General features: G+C 32.4%; 1 protein-coding gene across 5 annotated transcripts in view; it reads left to right on the forward strand.

Annotated features, from left to right (window-relative positions):
• Window positions 1–549: 549 nt before the first annotated feature.
• Window positions 550–24765, forward strand: part of LOC143223218 (tyrosine-protein phosphatase 69D-like) — a 337627-nt gene continuing 313411 nt past the window's right edge. For all 5 annotated transcript variants that reach the window (XM_076450864.1, XM_076450865.1, XM_076450868.1 and 2 more), the window contains exon 1: window positions 550–1024. In XM_076450864.1, coding sequence (XP_076306979.1) covers window positions 934–1024 — 91 coding nt within the window. In that variant the 5' untranslated portion in view covers window positions 550–933. The remainder of the gene's footprint in view (window positions 1025–24765) is intronic.

The raw sequence follows: 24765 nt of genomic DNA on the forward strand, positions 1-24765 counted from the left end.
TTATGGATAAAAAACTGTTCGAAATTATTGGTAATTTAGACCTAACACTTGAAACAGATAAAACAGGATAAAAATTTCCAAACTCTTTGTTTTGTTGGTCTAATACATAAGTTATGTCATCGCAACAGAAACTTAATAATGCTTACACTTAACTTTTTTTTGGTAAACATTAGACATCAAATAATAAATATCCTAATTATTTAAAAAAGTGGAATTTGAAAAGAACACTCGTTTCTTAAAATAGTATATCACTAACCTAGTGGCGTGTATATTGTTCATCCTGATCGTTTGCTTTCATCATTTCTTCAAACGTATTCAACAACCTATCAACACGTTACCCATTATTATTTAATTTCGAAATATTAAAGGCTACTATAAATCTAATATATTTTGTGCTCTAAATAAACAATATTAAAGGAGTAACGCAAAGTTGGTTTCATAATATTAAAATTTTGTTTGTTACATGTTAATTAGATGGCGCTGTACTGATGTAGTAACGGCGAATCATTTGTAACATTCCGTTTATTAAGTCGATACGTGGCGCTTCAGTCTAAGGGAAACGATTGTAGGTGTGTAGCGTCCGCTCTTGGTTCAGTTAAGAGTACTTAGCTTATATGTTGATGCTTTCACGAAACTTATGTACATGTGAGCATGAACGTGTGTTAAAATGATTTAAAGAACATTTAATACGAAGAAAATACTGCGTATTCTACAGTTTTCATGGAATTACGAGAAAATAACAAGATTCGAAATTTGGCAACTTAAGCTTTCTCTTTTTGAAGAGCAATTATAGGTTTATACACTGCTCTATTCTTAGTTGATGGGACATGGATTTCGAGTCCAATTTTATTAGAAAGCGTATCTAAATTAAGTGTTAAATTAAGGTTTATTTATTTCTCTTGCCAATCTGAATGTATAAGTAACAACAATATAATGAACCACAAAGCTTGCGTAAAGCCTTTTAGGCTTTGGAAAGAGACTCAGTATGTAATAGGTTTGCTTCTGATGTTTTCCTCGACCAGTGGTAAGTTTCATGTGTTTTTAACTCTTTCCAACACAGAATTAATGCTTTATTTTATAAGTGAATAATGACAAGTTTGTTTGTAACCTTAGGTTTCTGTTACATTCACCACTTTCTAGGAACTGTTTATCCATTTAATGGTTTCATTCCTTGGCACATATATATATTTTATGCCTTCCTTACAATTTTTTTTTTTTTTGCTTATGTATTCACTCGTGTATGTCTGTCTTTCTGCCAGTTACGTATTTCAAAGATATTCCGTAAATAATTGAATTTTATGAGTCTATAGTTTTATTAGTTAGTGCAGTATGTTATTTGTTATTCGATATAAGTAACATTTTGGATCAAAGCCAAAGTCGAGACACGATATATTCCATGTGCTACCAAACATTTATAAAGAAAATTTTCTGGTAAAACGTGTTTTCAATGGTTACAAACCGACCACCTCCATGTTACAGTAGCCTGACGATAATATATTTTACCTTAATCGGAAGAGTTTTTTGCGCCATCCTTCTCTATCATACATAATTTTTTAAAGTTTTCATATGGGTGCTAAGAACGTGTAATTGTGAACTACACGCAGCTGTTTTTCTTGTTATTAGAAATTTAGAATATGAAAATGAGCCAACCATGCATTACTTCACCGTGTTCTCGCACACTAACTGCCTAAGTTGTATTATATTAAGAATTTTAAAACTAACTCAGTAATCAGATTTCATCCGACAATGATCGTTATCCATTTAACTATAATTTAAAAACTGAAATATAAAATATTGCGAACTACTTTAATAAGCCTTTCTTATTTTTGATTATAAATGGACTTTTTCTATCATTAATATATTTTAACATGTAAAGAAAAATATTTAACTTTAACCTATTACGTTGCCCATTAAAATTTCATTTCAACGTATTAGAAACTATTATAATTTTTGATATGTCTATAATCTATATATACTAAGCTTTAAGTAAAACATATTTATAAAATGAACCCATACAGTTTTTGTATTTTAAATGCCATGTATTACTTCAAGCTTATTTTTGTTAAAGAGTTCACTGACCTATAAGGTTTAATTAAGAGACATATATTTCTATGTTTTATTAACATTGAAACATTCGTATTATTGCTCATAAATGGATTTTTCTGTCATTAATTTATTTTTCTCATTAAAAACACCTTAAGACTGCCTAATATCTATAAGCTTTTAAGCATTCACAGTTTTTTTTTAAACGTTAAATGTTATTTGTAATTTTATAAACTTTTTCCATTCACAAAACTGAAAACAATTTTAAAGGACATCGCATCTGAACTAAAAAACATCAACATCTCGATCTTATTTCAAAATACATGGAATTATATTGTGGAATAATAATTATAATAAAATAGCGTTATCACTGAACAAAAATTTTGTGACTACTAGGTGTACTAACAGGAAATGTGAAAGAACTTAAAATTCCCATCAAGCATGCTGATGAAAGAATTAAGATTGTGAAATTACACACTATAAAACGAAGGTCTTTCAGCTGTGTTAGATAAAATGATACGTACAGATGATATTAAATAAATCAAATTTGATATTTTAGAGATACACAATACAGTAACATAAACCACATAATATTAACGTTATTAAATTAACATGATATCTATATAGAAAAGCAAGCTTTATCAACTGTGGTTACAGAAGGGCATTATAAGAGGATTGTGAATAAATTATGATTTCTACTAAATTGCTTGTAGGTTCTGTATTTTAAATGAGTGTTAGTTTTCAATATTTTAGTGTTGTTTAAGTTTTTTTCTATTAAATAGCTCATCCACCTATTAAGTTTAATTAATAGACTCATAAGTTCTTATTTTTATTAGCACTAAAATTGAAATACAGCAGCGTAAATATTTTTAATGTTGAGAAATATTTATTGCATAGATTTTGAAACATATTTTTTGTTGCTTCATAAATACCTACATAATATTTTTTATCATTAGATTTTACAAGTTTGGTCTATGAATGAGGTCTTTCGTTCCTTACTTAATTTATTGGTTCAAAAATTCTTTTAATTAGGAATAACAATAGGCACGGGACAAATTACACAGAGTATAAAATATAGGAAATGAAAAAAATTAAGAAAGTTCTAGTCTTTATTCGTTCGTGACTACTAAGCAAAGTTACATGTTCTAGTATTCTGGTGTTTTAACCTTATTTTTGAGTCAGAGAAAGACCAATTCCTTTTACTTAAGCAAGCTGCATAGCCAAATGAGACCGAGCTAAGCAAACACTATTAGTATTTTCAATTACAACTTTTAGTTTCAATCCTTAGACGAAGCCAAACTTTTAGAAATAATTCTGGTGATTTATGAAAAGTGTAAGAAATAGAGTTGTTTCAAATTCAGTTTTGTTTATCTATGGGAATTTATAGTTTCTCGTAACGTTACTGAATCATCTATTGATCCTCAAAGCACCTAAGGTTAAAATGCAACACATAGGAGTAACCTTTGACTTAGGGTGGCACAGATGAGCTGTTGTTATTTAACATATGATATATCTTAATTACTGTAATTAAAATCTGTCATATACTTTTTCTTTGTTGCTGTACACATCATAAAAGGCATATGAATTTTACACGGTACTTGCTTCGTTCTGGATCTGTCTATATAATCCTGTTTATTTTGTGCAAATGAAATATTTGTGTTTAAACATGAATCATCACAAGTAGCACAATCCACGAGGTTAAAGTTAGAAGAAAATAAATCTATAGTTAATCGACAAAATGTTGTTTAAACAAACTGAAAAAGAAGCTATTAAAACTAATAAAGTTTACTCTTTATACTAAACAAAACTGCTAGGTATAATTAAAACATGTTACTAAATTATACCTCTTGAACAAAGTTAAGTTTTTATGTTACAGTAGTTACAAATAAAAAAATGTTTCGTTCTTAAACTTTGACTAAACAATCATACTGTAACATTTTTTGCTGTCAGAATGAAGAGAATGTGACGACTTTTAACAAAAATAAGTAGTGACTGCTTTACCTAATACCAGTAAACAGACTGTCTTAACCATCTTACATCCATTGATTACGCATCCAAATACAATACGGAAATGTAGTAATGCACGGGAGCTTTTAAAAAGAAGGTTAGGCTTAGTAAACTGAATCAGCAAAACAATACACGTCCTTCTGTCTAAATAAATTCAGAAAAACTACATTTTAGTTTTTTTTATGAGAGCCATAGTTCAATACCTGAGGATACATGGCTCAGATTTAAACTTCAGGTTGAATTTACCTATTTCTTGTTAGAATAAAAAATTCACACTAGCCCCTCGATATGTGCAATACTACAAAATCAAATTGTTTTAAAAAAAGTCTGATACTGTTACTTTACCACAGGCCCGGTATGGCCAAGCGCGTTAAGGCGTGCGACTCGTAATCCGAGAGTCTTCGCATCCCCGTCGCGCCAAACATGCTCGCCCTTTCAGCCGTGAGGGCGTTATAATGTTATGATCAATCCCACTATTTGTTGGTAAAAGAGTAGCCCAAGAGTTGGCGGTGAGTGGTGATGACTAGCTGCCTTCCCTCTAGTCTTACACTGCAAAATTAGGGACGGCTAGCACAGATAGCCCTCGTGTAGCTTTGTGCGAAATTCAAAAACAAACAAACAAACAAACAAATTACTTTACTTCACCTCTTTATCTTGAGGGTATACAACTTTGTAATTACTAATACTGTTTTTAATTAATGTATTGACTTCATTACTACTCGTATTAACTTACTGTGTTGTGATAATTCAGTCATCACATATTAAATAAATAAAACATTTCTTATCTTACTAATCATTATTACAAAACCAAATCTAAGAGACAAAATTGTTACTTGACTTTTACGGGATGTCGTATTCAGAATGTTGTAGAATTGGTCTAACCTCTATTGATTCCTAATATATATTCAAATACTATATATATATATATATATGTATACGTAGAAATTACGTATACGAAATTTTTAAAACGATCAAAGAGAAAATTCTGATAGAAGCTTTCACTTATGGTTTGTTACGTATTATAATATATCCGGGATGAGTCTCCAATATATTACGTTATATACGTTACGTATTACAATTTCAAATAACCAGAAATTTGAACTGGAATTTAGAAGTTAATTAAATATTATTATGTTTCAAAATTATAATGCTCAACAACAAGGTTGATATACAATATTTTCTTTTTTAACACAAATATATTTTAATAAACAAAAACAGTACAATTAATAATAACGATTATTTATATACAAAGATTTTACAAACTCACAAACAATATTCAATATTCTATCTGGTCTGAAACTGAATATTTTATCGACGGTCCAGCACTGATATACTTCACTTGACTTCACTCTATTCTTGTTTGACCTAAAGCAGTTTATAGTTTACTTTTCACAGAAGATAGATACCTAATGCCCTCGCAGAAATACTAATATTCGAAATTATTTCTATGAAGTTGAAGAGTTTGTAATGTTCGAAATCTTTAAATGTTCCAGGTCAAATTCTGTAGTTTTCCGATTAATAAGTGTTAATCGTAATTATAGCTTCTGAGGCTTACAGTTTTCTGACTGCAGCTGAAAAACAATATAAAGCTGTCTCTTCGCTAATTTATCGAACGTTCAACAATGTTGAAAGACACGTTAGTATTTTCGTAAACCATATATTTTTTATTCTTGCTTTTGAGAATCATCTACAAATTTAAAGAACAGGCGGCACTTGCGTAATACACATCTAACAATATACGTCACACGTATCTCAAGACGGCTGGTATGGATATTAAAACTTTTACTAAAATAAAGCAGAGAACAACGTTTCGACCTTCTTACATAAATTTTTCTTATTTTCTTTGTTAACCTGAAGATGACCTAAGAAGGTCCAAACGTTGTTCTCTACTTTATTTTAACAAAAGGTTTAATCCCCTTACCAGCTGTCTTAAGATACATTTTTACTTCAAGTGGGTTTCTCGTCATCACAAAATGTGTCACATGTAACAAAAAATTATACGGAAACAAACGTAAGTATTAATATAAACGTATAACAGTAAATCTTTAAAAAACGAAGAGAAATGTTTTAGCCAAAAAATTATCGATTGGGTTTTAAACACATTTTCTTAGCACATAACTCTTTGTAATCCCATGACACTGTTGGTTACAGACTTCTTGTAGCAACTGACTATAAAAATGGTTCTACCAATATTATAACTAATTCAAAGACATTACTGTTGGGGCCTGGCATTGATTTTATTCTTATTAACTATCCTCTTTATCAAGAAACAAGTCTTCGTCGAAATTAAATTAACGTTTAAGATTATATATATGTTTACAAACATGGACTGCTGGCTGACTGTCTTGTCTCTGGTCAGTAAGTAGCTTAAAATTAGGGACGGCAGCAGATAGCCTCAGTAACTTTTCTATAAGAGAAAAATACAAATTCTGTGCAATACAGTAAACACTGAAAGGAGTTCTTATAAACGTTACCTAAAGCCCGGCATGGCCACGTGGCTAGAGTGCTCGACTCGTAATCCTTGTCACATCAAACATGCTCGCCCTTTTATCAGTGAGGGCGTTATACTGCGCGGTCCCCTATTCGTTGGTAAAAGAGTAGCTCAAGAGTTGGCGATGGGTGGTGATGACTAGCTACCTTCCCTCTAGTCTTATACTACTAAATTAGGAACGGCTACTGCAGATAGCTCCCGAGTAGCTTTGCGCGAAATTCAAAACAAACCAAATAAACGTTACCATAAATGCGCTTAAATCTATATATTTTTCAAGCATTTATCTCATTGACTTTTGTTGTTTTTCTTCAAATAGCTGAATAAACTTTTTTGCCTAGTGAAAAAGAACATTGGACTTAGGCCTACTTTATAATTGTGACCCGCATAAATCTTGGGTTCGATTTCTCGTGAGGAACACAGCAGATGACCGAATGTGACTTTGCTCTGAAATAATAACGATGAGCATGTTCTTGTACATATGAAAATACCTGTGAAAAGAATGTTGATACATTATATTAGTAAAAATAAAAAATGAAAAGCTTCTGAAGTGTCTGCGTTAATAAAACCTTTCGACTATGTGCATGTATTTAAGCGTTAAATGTGATTCAATACTTCCAATGAAAAAATGCAAAGTTCTCACAGTTCAAACGTAGGTTATTTAAAAGCTTTTCAACTTGTTCTTTTAGAAAATACATTTTATTCATATATTAGTTTCCAGTTAGTTATTTCAACGTATCTTTATTTTACAATTAGAAACTGGCATAATTTAATGTACATTTTTAAATAGTATTAAGAAAATATAAAACTTAGTGTTATTGTATATGTTTTCTTATAACAAAGCCAAATTGGGCTATCTGCTAAGTCCACCGAGAGGAATCGACCTCCTAATTTAGCATTCTAAATCTCAAGACTTACCGCTGTACCAGTGGTGGGCATATGACTATGCATGTGGTTAAAAACAAAAAATTGGGAAATTATATCATTTTTAATTTAGGCCCAAAAATATAGTGACATATTTTATGAACTTAATAAAAATCGATAAAAGTATAATATTTTCATCAAACCTACGTTGTTTCTAAGAACATTTAACATAGTCTTTTTGGTTACAGAGAGTTAAACCTGAGCACGGGTTTGCATCGTGATAGAGCTCTGGCGAACCCGGTTTAAACCATTGCGATGTTATAAACTAATTACCGCCCTTTAAGCTTTGAATGCGTTATAAGAGTAAAAGTCTTTTCTTTGATGTGTGTGATTGCGCGAAGTTCAACACAAATAAACTTTAAAAATACAATACATTTTCCAAACCTTAACACATCAGTCTGTCTTTAAGCAAAACAACTTCCATATATACTTAAAGAGAATTGTTTGTTTGTAATTTCGTGCAAAGCTACACGTGGTCCATATGTCCTATCTATCCTTAATTTAGTGGTAAAAGACGACAGGGAAGGCATCTACTCATTACTACTGACCACCAACTCTTAGACCACTATTTTACAAACGAATGGTTTGATTGACCATCACATTATAACGGCTGATAAAGCAAGCATGTAATGGGGATTCGAATACCCTATCCACCTCACCATATATTAAAGTGGAAAATACCTGAATTGCCTTTTTGAGCACTAGCGGCAATGTTCAAATAGTTAACACTTTTAACGAATAAATAATGTTTTTTTTATAAATAATAAAATACGAAATAATCTTCAAAGTGATTCCGATAATGAAACTAGATTTAAAAGTTATTGAAGACTCAACGTGTACTCCCAGAACTCATATGTTTTTGGTTGGAAATGCTGGATTAAGTATTTTATTATAACAATATTAATATTGTCCTGTGACATCACAAGTTCATCAGATGAAATGTCAGAATAACTTTAATTTGGCTTTAAAACACAATGAAGTAAAAACTGAGAGTTACGGAATTTGAGTGCAGTCTGAGCTAAAACATTCGCCTTTTGTATAATTAATAGACTCGTGAGTTCAAATCCTGATCTATCTTTCTTAACTTTATCAGAATAGTAATTAAAATTACAATACACACAGTCTGCGTCTATGTGTGCTTTGTTAAAGATAGCGCCGACTTGGAATACACAAAAAAACTAGTAATTCTTAACCATGCGAAAAAAAGAGAAACAGTTTAAAATCAAATAAATAAAGACTAATACTGATAAAAGTTACACCTAGAGGATGTTTGTTGGATTTTTGAAATCGTGCAAAGATACTCGAGGGCTATCTGCTCTAGTCGTCCTTAATTTTGCAGTGTAAGACTAGAGGGAAGGCAGCTAGTCAACACCACCCACCTCCAACTCTTGGGCTACTCTTTTACCAACGAATAGTGGGATTGAACGTAACATTATAACGCCCCCCACGGTTGAAAAGGCAAATATGTTTGGCGCGACGGAAATTCGAACCCGCGACCCTCAGATTACGAGTGGAACGCCTTAACCCACCTGGCCATGCCGAGGCAGAGAGTGTTTAAAGAGCTATAAATATTGTGCATTTTCCTATCATCTAACGATACTAGCTGATCGAAAACAAAAGGTTCAATATGTTTTGATAACAGGACCGTTGTTGTAACACTACTGCACGGTCTTAATGTACAGTTGTTATTATACACCTTATAATTAGGAGTTATATCTGTGACTGTCCGCTTTTAGTAGATGTTCAAAATAATATCTCATGAATCCTCACAAGTTGACCGGAGTGGTTTACTCTCTTCAGCTTGAAATTAATCTTACTTAATCGAATCCTCACAAGTTGACCGGACTCTTTCAGCTTGTCTTATTAATACCTTTTGTCTTATTAATAATATAAAAAATACCTAAAATCAATCACCTACCTACAAATTCTATATGTTTCACTTCTCCCTCTGGTGTTCATGTGATCTTAAAATGAATCTTCATTATCGAGGCTGCAGATAACTCTAATTTTCGTGATATCCCCCACTTAGCAGCTTATTACTAAAATATTTGTAGGTCATATTTTTAATTAATAAAAATGTCATATTTTGAATATTTTGATTCTTCTTAATATCCCTGCTTCAACTATATCCAGAAAATACTATGAATCGCACTTTCTTCACCACCACTCCTTTGTGATACAACTTTAAGTCTGACCGCTTATAACGTTAAAAACTGGGTTTGAATACCCGTGATGGATATATCACAGAGAGCTGATTCTGTAGATTACGAGAGCTGTAGCTTTGTGTTTAATTACAAACAAACGTATTTGTTTACAGCCAACTTTTCAGTGTCCTGTGGTTCGAATGAGATAAGCACGTCTCGAACTCTAGTCTACATTTTTTAGTAAACCAACTTGGAATCAGTATGTTAAAGTAATATTTCTAAAGTTCTTTAAAAACAGTTATCATCGTCATTTTTTAATTTTTTAATTCTGCAATATTTCTGAAGTGAAAAATATGAAACAAAGTAAATATACATTGTACTTGAAGTATTCCTATAAATATTATATAACATCATAAACGAACCGGATTTTAGAAAAACAAAATACACACGAATGTATAGCATCACTTATCTAGTCACATGGGTCTTTTTGTTCTTGTTTAAAATATTTAAAAGTATACTAAACAGACTCATTTCATGTGCCCCCTCCGTTCAGACCTACTTTCTCTCGTGTTCCATTCCTCCCGCTGGTATTCAGTCTTGCAAACTTAGTGCTCAGAGAAACCTTATTTAATATCTCCTGGGACCTGCGGCACTACGTGACGAGAGACTTATCTACGTTAGACTTCAAAGTTTCTTACGCTAGATGGATTAGGCTTGTTACTTCAAATATAAACTAGTGCCATGAAAATGTTTTAAAATAACTGTTTTATTTGTATTTTGTGCATTTCTTTAAACTTCTAATTTATGGATTATAATCGCTGATTTTCTTAGAGGAATTACCGATTAAAGGTCTGGCTGTACATTGGTATGATATTTATTAATAACATTTATGCTTAATTAATTAAAATAAGTGAATAAATAATTAGTTAAATGTGTGTAGAGTCATTTGTGATTTTTCTAAGTAATAAACTGTAACTAGATAATGTATTACGAAAACAAATTAGACCACTTTCAATAAATTTTGCACAAAGATAGAAGCTTTTATTCATGTTCAATTGAAATTTATGAGCTTGGATTTATTGTCAATGATCCCAAGAATTGCTTCGTGAAAAATGTGATTGAATGACTAATATAATTTATATTTCTCAATACTATCTGTATGTTCTAGTTCTGTTCAACACTTACGGCTATCTGCTTTTTATTCACAGCGCTTGTTCAGTATGTACAGTCGTCATCTGTTTGTTCATAGCGTATGTTCGGTATTTTTAGTCATCCACTATTTATTTATAATGTTTGTTGAGTATTTGCAGTCATCCAATGTTTGTTCAGTGTCTGTAATCATCCTTTGTTTATTCACAAGATTTTTTCAGTATTTAAGGTCATCCTCTGTTTACTTATAACGTTTGTTCAGTATTTAAGGTCATCCATTGTTTACTTAGAACGTGTTCAGTATTTGTAGTCATCCGTTATTTATGTTCAGATCTTGTATCATTCTTACCTTGTGAACAGTACATTAAACTAACATACAACTTAAAATCCTAGTTTTTATCTCCTATGGAAACTTAAACCATAAACATTAAAAACGTTTCACAATATTAATAGATTGGAGAATATAATTGCAAATTGTATTACTGATGCACAAGACAAATGAATTGTTAAATCATAGGGTTAAACCTTTTACATTTGTTTCCACGTCCACTAGTGTCTCCCTCAGTGGCCGAACATGTGTTTTAAGACGCCGTAGTTTGGTTAGCATCGCTTCAACGTAATTTGTTGTAGGTGTTTGAATTTCTGGATGATCGAGATACGCCAAGTTAATTCACAATCTATTGTTTTACAAAGCAATTAATTAAAAAAAAAGAAAATCCCCGTCCTAGAAATTGTTACTTCTCACCTCAACACATCTTTAGAATCTGAGTGTGTAGATATTTTCTTATCCTACGGATCTGTTACCTTTCTTACCCAGAAGCGATTAATTTTCGATAGTATTAACTACAAAATGCCAAACAACACGTGGATATCACATGACTTCCTGATTTGCATATTCAAAATCGATTTAAAATAGCTTACTTCACCTCTGTATGTAACTATTTACTTGTTTAGTGCGTCAATAATGTAGTAAGTTGGAACTAGCGAGATCTGTTTTTGTTGTATATTAATATATCAACATACAATATATGGTTTAGATAAGTCTTCATTATCAATAGTACATTGAATTATAGGATAGAAGGGAAACATCTTAAACAAACAGGCGGTAACTTGGATATGCTCGATTGGTCGTCAAGAAAGTTTGGAACTTTCTGCACAGCGACAAATTGGCCCAGAATAGCATTTAGGACTCCTTCAGATTAATATCAGCAAATAATTAGTGTAAAGGAAACAGTGACGTCACTAAAGTGGCAAAGAAAACGTACCAATACAACATGCGCTTAAAATCATATTACCACAACAAAGAATACGTTTGGCAATTATTGTTTCTCTCGTTTTTGTTTCAAACAGCATTGAGAGCACAATCATTGTTCTCGACAAACATTATCCTTGAAGATAAACCTCGAGCTGTTTCGTCATCACTTTGCTCAGCTACATCGTCAAATTCGTCTTTGAACAAAAAATAAGAGGAACATTTCCCCACTACCACGTTAGAAATGTTAACTTTCTATCCCAGTTCACTTAATCATCTACTAGAAAGGATAATCCAGAATACATACTGAACAAACTAATCTTGTATACACCACCAATGAAAATGTAAAAGCGTTATTATTCGATTAAGTCTCGTATAACTTAATTTACAGTTGTAGTAAGTATTAGATCATGATAAGTACATAGGTAGACAAAATAAGTTAAGTTTGTTGGTGCTATCGTACTTGAAGTTGTAAGAAAATTGAGTTTACCCTCGCCATGTGTTGTTCATCATTAACGATCTAGAGATGCTAGGTTCGCATTACTTCCTAGACATTAAATATTCTATTTTTGGCATCATTAGAAGCATATTAGAGTGTGCGACCAAACCATTTTACATTTCTTGAAATTACAATTCGTGGTTTCGGCACACACGCGCATACAAACTTCCAAACGTCAGTTTTACTGCAATTCATACAGACTAAGGTTTTAATAAAACAAGGGGTCTTGGCGATTACACTTTCTAATTTCCCCATGAAAAAGATACAGAAAAAAGTTCAGAAAATGTAAGTTGACAGACCTCAGTTCGTTCTCTAATAAAATTGATTCTTTATTATTTAAATAAAGATGTAGCACTAAAGTTCCAATATTTTAAACTTTTCTCTTGTGTACATTAACATTTGGGTAACGATTGAAGGTTTTAAACTTTCGTCCTGTATATATTAACATTTGGGTAACGATTGAAGATTTTAAACTTTCCTCCTGTATATGTTAACATTTGGGTAGAAATTGAAGATTTTAAACTTTCCTCCTGTATATATTAACATTTGGGTAGAAATTGAAGATTTTAAACTTTCCTCCTGTATATATTAACATTTGGGTAACGATTGAAGATTTTAAATTTTGTTCTATTCCAGTATATAAAGGATGGCTGAATAATTGAATCTTCTTTCAGTATACTGGTGGTAACGTAACACAATGATTTAAATATCCTTCCTACTCTACTATATGAATATAAACATCAATCACACTCCAGTGTATCCGTTATCGAGAAACAAGAAATGAAAATATTTATCTACTCCTTGTGCACGTGAATCGACCTTAATTAGTCACTACACAAACAATGTGCAAATTGATAAGAAAATAGTACACAAATTGAGAAACTATTACAGTAAAGACTAAAATCACGCGCTCGTGATATCATTGTATAAATTACATTTTATGAGAATTATAAAGTTAGGTTGAAATTCTGATTGAAACTAGATTAAGGTAAATTATACTTGACCAACACTTATTTACTGTTAAGTATAAATATGTTAAACTTTCAGACTTACAGATGAGCTACTGGGATGCTTATCAAGATGAATTATAATTGGTTCTTATAGTTCGGAAAGATTGTGTAAACAGCCTAAGCTGCTCTGTTATTTCTATAAATTATCACTATATAGAGTATCCGTAAACTGTGTAAGAAAAAGTGTTCACTTGTGTTCACAGCAGATAATATGACACAGGACTGAAAGAAACTTTAATGTTTCAGTATTAAATTTTAATTTTTTGTTTGATTTATTGTAAAGCCAATAAAAGGGGCAACTGCATCGTAACTACATCGAGGAATCGAACTCTGTGTTTTAGTGCTGTAAATCCATAAACTTAGCGAAAACCCTCGGGGTGACACAAAAATATGAATAAATTAGTTGACATGATTTCCAAACTTCCTATATTTATACGTAATTTAAAATATCATCATTAGTTTATCTCAAATTGTTTAAAAAGGAAATCAAACCTAGCTTCCATTAATCGGGCCATAAATGATAATATTTAGACTTTGGAAGATTTAGTTCTGTTGTGTGTGTGTGTTTTCTTATAGCAAAGCCACATCGAGCTATCTGCTGTGTTCACTAAGAGGAATCGAAAGCCTGATTTTAGCGTTGTAAATCCCAAGACGTACCGCTGTCCCAGCGGAAGACTATCTCTGTTGAAAGAATTACAATTCCAGTTTCTACATTTTCATTTCTTGTTACTCGATAGTGAGTACAATGATATCTACCAACATCTTGATTTTTATTTCAAGTTTTATTGTAAATATATCATCATTCTATTTAGTTAAAATAGTTTGTTTTTCTAACGGTGTTATCTATTTATATTTTATTCTTTCACATAACTCACTGTTTCTAAAAATATAGTTTGAGAAAAATTCCTTAAATACCTGTGATTCATAATCAATAAGAATGTTTCACAGTTGTCTAATGAATTCAACTTTGGACCCTGTGATGTCAACCTTCATAAAGTTATGTTGAATTAAAAAAAAATAAAAGAAAGTATCTAAATACACACATATACGTTCTGCCTTTATGACTTAATACGTCTTTTTTATATGGATTATTTTCTGCTTGCTCTTTTACTTAAGTTAAAAGACTGTGTCGGGTTGTTTTATCAACAACAACAAAATAAAACATTTGAAACCATCCAGGGAACCCACGTGACAAACATGATGACGAAGAATGATGCTGGAATCATTGCGTCAGTTTCTTAGTTTTCTGAGGTGTGTCAATCCGAACTGATACACTTGGGCGTGCACAGTTTTCAAAATGTCTCTTTCTTCAACAAAAAGTTCCATTTTGAGTTACTTAAGCTTTTGAGGTGATTTCATTTCTCTGAAGAACTGTAAGACCAGTCAGTGATATTGATAAGCGATTTGTTACGTTAAATAAAAACGAACATTAAAAATTATGACGACTTCCTTTCCCTGACCTAAGAAAAACCTCTAATCGACTACATTGGAAATTACTTAGAGTATAAACGCAACTATAGATATTATAATTATTTGCTTTAGTTTTATTATATTTTTACTTATATTCGATATAGCTTAAAAGGGTTTAAGACTGAGTTCAAATAACAGGTTGATAAGATGATAAAATGGAGCGTAATGTTTTGTTTGCTTGTGACTGTTTGTATAAAACTCAATACACTGTTTTCATGTTCATACACAAAACAATACGACGTCTTTGGAAGAAAGCATATTATGAATTTTAGCTACAACTGAGTTTTTTAAAACATGTGTATGAAAAACTTGATCACAACTTGATCTATTAGCCTCAACTAATAGAGGCTTTAAATATTTAGAATGAGACTTGACACAACTGCAATCTATAACGGAAATCCTTTGATAACGTACATACTTGGAATGTCAACTTGAATGTCGCGAAGAACGTTATTTTCTACTACGTGTATACAATTTAAATAATATCCAAATGTATCACTGTAACACCGTGCTATCCTTTCCTCAGAACAGGTGTGTGTTGTTTAAAAGTACATCGTATATCGTTAGCTATGCTTAAGAAGTGCAGCTAAAGAGGCAATAAAAATAATATATGGTGTCTTCTCAGAGATACTGGTTTTTATTTGCAATATAGTGTTTCATTGTGTCAACAGTAGAAGTATTGTCTGGAGAACTGATAATCGATATTCTGTCCTTGACTTATTTCGCTGAAAGACTAATTCGGTAACCTAGACACAACATTTCTGGTCATAAAATCAGTCTTATCTCGACTTATAAACTGTGTCAAGTCTTCCCCATGGGTGAAATAAGACAAACAATATTCATGTTGATTATTATTTAAACAACCAATTAAACTGTGGAACTAACATAGATGAAAAATGATCACTTAACACGTTCTTTACAATAATCATGAAAATAAATCAAATGAACAATGTTATCTTACCGAAACATCTGTAGCTTTTATTGTTTATACATGAGATATTCAGAAAAGAAAACGAAATTTCTTACCTCTACGCGAGGACAAATCACAATCTTGTTAATGGGTATGATCCGGCTCCTGCTAAAACATGTTGTTCTGCTGTCTTACATTGTGAAGTATGTTCATTGTAGTTCATGCAACTGCTTCAACCATTCAAAAACATTACTTGTCCATCCTGTATATTGTCACAAAGAGCAGCCGTATACAATTCGATTCTAAATACTACTCCTGTATGTTATCAAAATTCCTGGTTGTAATATCATTCAGTTGGCCAACTGGAAATAAAATTCCGTTTCTTTGTGAACACTCGTTATATTTTATTTTCCTAATAATTTCTGTATACATAGTAAATTGGTAAAATTATTCGAAAAAACAAACAAACTTTCTTTAAGGTATCTCATAGTAAAACTTACAACTTGGGCAATAATGTTTTTAACATTATGTAACATAAGTTATCCTTAACGTATCTACATACGAACATTTAAATCAAATATATCTAATGCGAAACATTGTTAAAATTTCCTCATCGAACTACCAATTAGAAATCAATCAGTTAATTTATAAACTTTAAACGCAAGATGACCTTATATGTCACATTCTGTTATAAGTAGATTTATTTAAAAGAAGTTTGGTTTACTTCATCTTAATTGTTGTAAAACGTTTGTTTGTTATTAAGCGCAAAGTTAAACAAAATTATTTTTAGTGTTATATGCCCCTACTCCCAGATCATCGAGGTTAGCAACGGGGTTTTCGCTCATGTTCTTCTGTTTGTAAGTTTGGTCACATTACTGTAGATACAGTAAGTTTGAAAGTTCTTAGGTAAGAAACTTACATGTTATGTGACAGCAAAAATTAACGAGGTTAAAATGGAAAAGTCGAAGCCACAATGTCTAATAGTAAATATTAGCTTAAATGTATCTGGTATAACAATAACCAAATTAAATTTATTTCTAATATTATAGCGTGTAAGAATAAATGTGTGCCAAACGTATCCTGTGAAGTGTTGAAACCTGTTCTTCAGATTGCATTACATAACTATGTATAACGTCATATCAAGAGTTGCATCACGTGACAAAGCTATTAGGATGCGCCTAAAGGTACTGGGAAGACTGTAATCTGCAAAAAATTATATTTATTTTACCCTTCATACTGTACAGTTAAGCGTTAAAAACGATGAAATCTTGGTGTGGGTAAAGTGAATTCTTGAAAATAATTATTTGTTGTCATGTTTAAATAAATCACATGAATAGTCTTGTTGTTTCACGTGAAAAGAATCTTTGTCTCCAAAGGCACTAAAACAACGAAATATTAGAAGAACCGTTTTATTTAACAGTTATTTGTTTTTGAATTTCGCGCAAAGCTGCGCGAAGGCTATCTACGCTAGCCGTCTCTATTTTAGTAGTGTGAGGCTAGAAGGAAGGTAGCTAGTCATCACCACTCGCCGCCAACTCTTGGGTTACTCTTTTACCGAGGAATAGCGTGACTGACCATCATATTATAACGTCCCAAGGGCTGAAAGGGCGAACATGTTTGGAGTGAAGAGGATTCATAACCCAGGTCTCTAACAACCTAGCCATGCCTGACCCTGTTTAACAGACTCGTACTGGAAGTCTCACACAATTAGTTAGCTTATAATTCTTCAAATACAGATGATAAGAAAATATCCGAAAGTTGGTTTAACAGTTAATTTGGTGTATTGTACAGGTAAAAGTGTTTTTTATCGTACAGAATGTTCTATAATATACAAATCTTTATCTATATGTGTTCTCTGCGACTCGCACCCCACTGGCACAACAGTATGTCAACGAACTCACACTGTAAGAGAGCGGGTTTCGATACCCATGGTGGGCAGAGCATAGATACCCATTATGTAATTTTGTGCTTAACTCCAAACAATCAATCAATCCCTGTGGCTCAGCGAAAGTATCACAGATTATAAGGCTAAAATTTGAATTTCGATACACGCTGTGCACAAAGTTCAGATAGCCTACTGTTTTATTTTTATTGGTAAATGTTGCTCAATTACGATTGATGTTGTTTGCAATTAAGCACAAAGCTACACAAAGCGATCTCTGTGCTCTGCCCACTACGGGTATCGAAACCCGGTTTTAGCTGTATAAATCCGCAGACATACCGCTGTATAATTTCATCGTAATTAGAAATAATAACAGTAGCAACAAAAAACATTTTGGGTGATACTGCCTGACATTTAGCTTCTGGGTGGATAAGTGATTTCCTTTTTTTTTAACGTGAGGATTAAACCAACAATAATTTATATTGTTGGGCCTGAATAGACTTGCTTCAGGTAACTGGTATTTATCCAGAATAGAATATTTATATGAATTATCAAGGTATTCAGTGTAGTTGCTCGAACTCTTCGTGTGGTACTTTGAGTTGTTGTAAATGTAGAAGTTATTTTGCACTATTTAATATATGGTACCTAAGGAGTTACTTCTATGCTCATAAGGGTATTTTTTAAATCAATTGTAAGATGTTAAGATCGATACTGGTTTCGGCGTTTTCATATGAGGGTGTGAAAAGACACACGTTGCTGTACTTATGGATTTGTTCATACAAGTTTCTATCGACATTACAATTCCCTCAATACTTTATGGATAACATTGGTGCAGTATATACTTCTCACGATTATATCTTTGGTACATTCACGTTTGTTTGGCAACTGTTGATGGTGAAATATATATATAGTTTTAAAATACCGGTATTGTTTGTAGATTTATCCAACAAGAAAAGTTTGATAAATCGACAAACAATACTGGTGTTTTAAAACTATATATATGTTTATCACCATCAATATAGAGTATTTAAGAACATAATAGATAATGACGGAAATAAGTGAAAATAATTAGTTCAACTTTATATAACCTTTTAGGCCTATTGCATCACAAACCTTAACAGTAATCAAATTCGTGGCTGACAATAACCACGGCAACTTTAGTAACACAAATAAACTGTATCAAATGGAATGTTAAAAACATTACTGAAATACGTAACTATAGCCGAAATATTCCCCAAGCAGTACAACGCCCAACCAACAACTCCAATCAAACTTAAAATGCAATATATGTAATTCAGGGTTATAGATCTGACTTATTTCATTAAATAAATTGTTTTCAAGTTCTGTAAACATCATCCGTATTTAATTCATTAAATTTTAATCCACAAAGTCTAAATATGGTATTTTTCGGAAATGAATGTTATGGATTACCCATAACACCTTTCTTTCATGGATTTCGAGCCAGAACACTAAAGTGAAATAATAATAATAAACGTAAACTGGGAATCTTAAATGAGCTTTCCTTCTCTGTGTTACCGTATGTGCTCACATAAAGGTAGAACATTATGATCTAACTAAAGTACACTGTAAATGACGGAGATAAAATGTTTAATTAAAAATTAAAAAAAACATTCTGACGAATATTACTAAACATTTCAGCCATGTTCTAATTGCTTTATATATTTGCCAAACCATCAGTATATCAGTTACAACTGATGACTTAGAACAAGAATATACAAGCTTATATTTGTAGTAATACCACAAACAACATCGGGTGAACAAGTACGTAAAAAGAATTGTTTGTTTTTGAATTTCGCACAAAGCTGCTCGAGGGCTATCTGTGCTAGCCGTCCCTAATTTAGCAGTGTAAGACTAGAGGGAAGGCAGCTAGTCATCACCACCCACCGCCAAATCTTTTACCAACGAATAGTGGGATTGACCGTCACTTTATAACGCCCCCACAACTGAAAGGGCGAGCATGTTTGGCGCGACGGGGATGCGAACCCGCGACCCTCAGATTACGAGTCGCACGTCTTAACGCGCTTGGCCATGCCGGGCCACGTGAAAAGAAACAGAAACATTTTGCCCGAACATTATATTATAAAAATATCATTATCAAAGCTCAATAGTTTTTTTGAAGGCCATGGTTTAATGTTCTTTCTTTGAGAAGCTTACAGATAGCGGTCAGCTGTACCAATCCATGTTGGAAATATTAACATTACCCGACTCGAATGAAGAACTAAACTGTCTTCGTGAAAATACTACTTCACCTTGTACTGCCGAGATGTGAATTGTCAATCATACCATTAAAAGATATATAATAAAGTTGTAACGTTCAGCGGCATTGTACGTTAAACTACTGTTATATTATCCAAATTTTCAAACAATGAATAACAGCGCTGAAACTTCAATATTCATTTTCATTCGCCCCTTAATTATCGATTGTTTAACATATTTTCGTTACAGGCTAATCTTGAAACGCTTAAGAAATGACGTAGAACTTGAATTTATTTCATTAACATTATGGTAAGAAGAATAATATAACGTTACAAATATTACAAAATTTGCCATCCACGTCTAATATTATATCTAGAAAAGTTTGACTACAATACTATATTAAGGTAGTTTAAATATAACGTAGTGTAAAAGTGTGCATTTTGGCTTATCCTAGCTTCTATAACTATAACTTCAATCATTAGAAAACAATACAAAAAAACTGATGTATAAAATATATGATTTTCTACAGCAAAACCACATCGAATTATCTGCTGGTTCCACCCAGAAGAATCGAACCGCTAATTTTAGCATTGTAAATCCATAAACTTACCGCTGTACCAGTGGCTCATGTGGATGAGGAATTTGCTTATTGTACTTAAACAGAAAATTACGCAATGGGTTATCTATTCTGTGCCTACCAAAGATATTTGTTTGTTTGTTTGTTTTGGAATTTCGCACAAAGCTACTCGAGGGCTATCTGTGCTAGCCGTCCCTAATTTAGCAGTGTAAGACTAGAGGGAAGGCAGCTAGTCATCACCACCCACCGCCAACTCTTGGGCTACTCTTTTACCAACGAAAAGTGGGATTGACCGTTACATTATAACGCCCCCACGGCTGGGAGGGCGAGCATGTTTGGCGCGACTCGGGCGCGAACCCGCGACCCTCAGATTACGAAGCGCACGCCTTAACGCGCTAGGCCATGCCGGGCCCCCACCAAAGATATCAAAACCCAATTTTTAGCATTGTAACTCGTAGACTTTCCGCTGTATCATTGGGGAGGGAGAAGGTATATCAAATAATAAGATAATGGAAAAGAAAATTCCAGTACCAAAGCTAAATTATCATCATAGATCATGAAATCTGTATACTCAAAAGTGTTCAAAATGAAAATCATCAAGCATGCTGTTAGAAATGTCTCGTGAATGATTATTTCTACATTTTGGAATTGCTCTTCCAAAGGATTATAATGAAATATCATACGAGATAACCAGCAATATGTATAGAATCTAATTTACTGAACCATTTCCTTGATTTATCACCACCTTGATCTCGGAGAACACAAAATTCATAAACTGAAAATGTAATCTCACAAAAATAATTAAAATAATAGTGTCCGGATAATTTCAGAATCTTTCAGTGATGTTTATTTTTGAATTTCGCGCAAAGCTACTCGAAGGCTATCTGCGCTAGCCATCCTTAATTTAGCAGTGTGAGACTAGAGGGAAGGCAGCTAGTCGTCACCACCCACCGCCAACTCTTGGGCTACTCTTTTAACCAACGAAAAATTAGGATTGACCGTCACATTATAACGCCCCCACGGCTGAAAGGGCGAGCATGTTTAGTTTGACGGGGAATCGAATCCGCGACCCTCAGATTACAAGTCGAACACTTTAACCCACCTAGCCATGCCGGGCCCCTTTCACTGATGACCAAACGATTGGAAATATTTAAATATTTTCTTAAAAATCTAGCTGTATGAACTTGCGAATAACAAATTGAAGGAAACTTTTGTAGTGAAAGTACACAATATAATATAAGATAGACTAGGTTTATTAGTGCACACTAAAGAATATTGGAAGCTAAGGTTGTACGTTACACTAAAACAGTGTTTTGAATACCAATATAATAATCTAAATGAATAGTCACAAATTAAGTATTGGTAATAGATTGAGCCTATGACCTGAAGGATAAAAGAAAAGAAACGCACTAACACATTAAGAGTCTTTAATCTTAAAAATATTTGAAAAAAGTCGAACATTAAGTTTTGTCACAAACTGCTATGATTTTTTCATCCTGGAAAAAAACAACTGCAAACCAGTGATAGGAAGGTTAATTTAAAGTAATATAAATAAAGTCTCGAAATCACTGACGAAATGATATGTATATATATATGCGTACATTCATTCTAAGTATATAGAGCGAAAATAGTGAAATTAATGGCGTGTATGACGTGTTTAAGTAAAGAAGGCTATTTCCTTTAATGAAGGATAGATAATCTGTTTTAGTTTAGTGTTTCATAAAGGGGATTGGAGCTATTAGAATATATTACTCATAACTTAGGTGAAAGAAGACCCATCGTGTTCCCCCTTTCTCTTTAACTGTAGTTTAAATATATTAACTTCATTTGGAGGATTATAATATGAACTATGGTAATTCACATTTATATTGTACTACATTCTGAAACTCACATTCATATCAATAAGATTGCTACATTAGTAGATAAAAATGGCGTCACTTCTGTTATTTCGATGATCTAGGGTAACAAAAGTGAGGTTACGTATTTAACCTGCAACCAATAAGATCTTCATGTTTCTTTTTTTATTATTATCTGAAACACTAGAGAGAGCGCATGCCCACAGAAAGGCTGTTAAAACTTGTTGCAAACTTAATGTCAAAACTAAAAGCAAACCATGTGTCAAAACTAGCTCCTTAGTGCTGATACCAGCCGCAAACCGTATGTTAAAACCAGCCCCAAAGTCAGTTCACCTTAAATTATCATCTGAGATAAAGAGCAAGAAAATGTGGATTCATATAAGATCCACATCGAGATGTATTCAAAAAGGTAAAATGTGTAAAGTGGATTTGGTAGCATTTTTCATCATCGATTTAGTAGAGCTCGTGATTGCTGATATATCTCAAAGCTGCAGATCTCAGCTGATCATTGTAAAAAAAATATTTCATGCAATGTGAACGAATATGTTTTCTGCTATAATTTATATCTCCGTAAGATGAAGAAAATACACCTTCAAAGATGGATAGCCGCAAACCTTTTTTTTTTGGCTACGGACTAGTTTATAAATATAAAGCAAATATTTTATTTTTTTGCCGAATGTCAAATAATATGACAATTAAGAAGCGTTTAACGAGTTTGTTGGTGTTTTTAATATTCTTTATATTAATTGGATTGCCTTAACTTCAGCAAAGACAAGAACATTTGTGTGATTTTTGATGTTATGTTCAAATTAGTCGTTAGGACGATGACGGAATGGCTAATGTGTGTGTTTTTCTTATAACAAAGCCACATCGGGCTATCTGCTGATCCCACCGAGGGAAATCGAACCCCTGATTTTAGCGTTGTAAATCCGTAGACTTACTGCTGTACCAGCAGGGGACGGGAATGATTAACTCAAAGAAAGAACTAAATAAAAAATTTAGTAATACTTTAACTAAATAAAACATTCAGTAATATTCTAACTAAATAAAACATTTAGTAATACTCTAACTAAATAAAACATTCAGTAATACTCTAACTAAATAAAACATTTAGTAATACTCTAACTAAATAAAACATTTAGTAATACTCTAACTAAATAAAACATTTAATAATACTCTAAGCAATGTAAAATAAATTCCATAAAATTGAACAAACATTATTACAAATAGAAAGAAAGTAATAGTAATGCTATGTTAACTTCACGATGAATTGATAAATATTTTGTAAGGAAACGTTTTCATGTCCGTGATATTAAGTGATGTTATCATTAAATCTGATATTTAAAAAAAATAGTTTTATCTAATCTAAGATATCAATAATATCAGTAGTCGCGATTTGAACCACTGATTACATAATGGTGTCCGTTTTGTATAATTCACTTCGTCTTTTATGCTTTAGGACGGGTTCAACCTTTTCAGAAGAAACTAAAGTTATAACAAGCGATTTTTTCCAATGAATAAACCCTGCTTTTTTCACAACGAGAGCATTTTTGTATTACCAACAGATTTTAATGAAATTTCTTCCGGCCATTCAAAAACGTGTGATAAAAGAAAGTATTGTTGAACGTGAGAAAATTATATCTTAACAGTGAAGTACGGTACTCATTAAACTAGTCAAATTCTGTTTCACTAGCCTTCTGTTTAATCCTATCTACTAATTATATACATACGCACATGTATAGTGTGTTAAAGAGAGCGTGTGTGTATTTTATAGAAAAAAAAAACACATCGGGTTATCTGCTGTGTCCAGCGAGGGAAATCGAACCCCTGATTTTAACGTTGTAAAGCTGAAGACTTACTGCTGTAGTAACGGGGGTCAATGTAAGAAAGAGAATACAAAATATATCTCGCTCTGTTCCTTAACCACTCCACGCTCCTGTTGTAACTTATAAACAACATATATATACATCCTGCAACTAGTGTGCCTTGTATGTACACTTTTGTTATGGATGATTGTGCATTTATGCAACCACAATATTATATATATATTCACGGATTTCGGCTTAAAACCTTCAGAATATCTATATACTCCTAACTAATGTATTGTGCTTGATTGCAGTCAGTATGTTATGCATATAAATACTAGCGTGTGCTATCACTCCTGCAGGAGAAGGCTCATAATTGCATCCCTCTAAGTTTTTCTTCTGTTGATGGACTTCATTTTTCTTGTCTGGTGGATTTTCTAAAAATAGGCATTTTAGTTTTATTTATTTTCTCCTTTCACGGATGTTTGAAAAAAGGTATTGATGGATGAGTTTTATTCAAGTCATTGAAATC

Source organism: Tachypleus tridentatus, chromosome 8 (genome assembly GCF_004210375.1).
Source record: "Tachypleus tridentatus isolate NWPU-2018 chromosome 8, ASM421037v1, whole genome shotgun sequence".
NCBI classification, from domain to species: domain Eukaryota; kingdom Metazoa; phylum Arthropoda; class Merostomata; order Xiphosura; family Limulidae; genus Tachypleus; species Tachypleus tridentatus.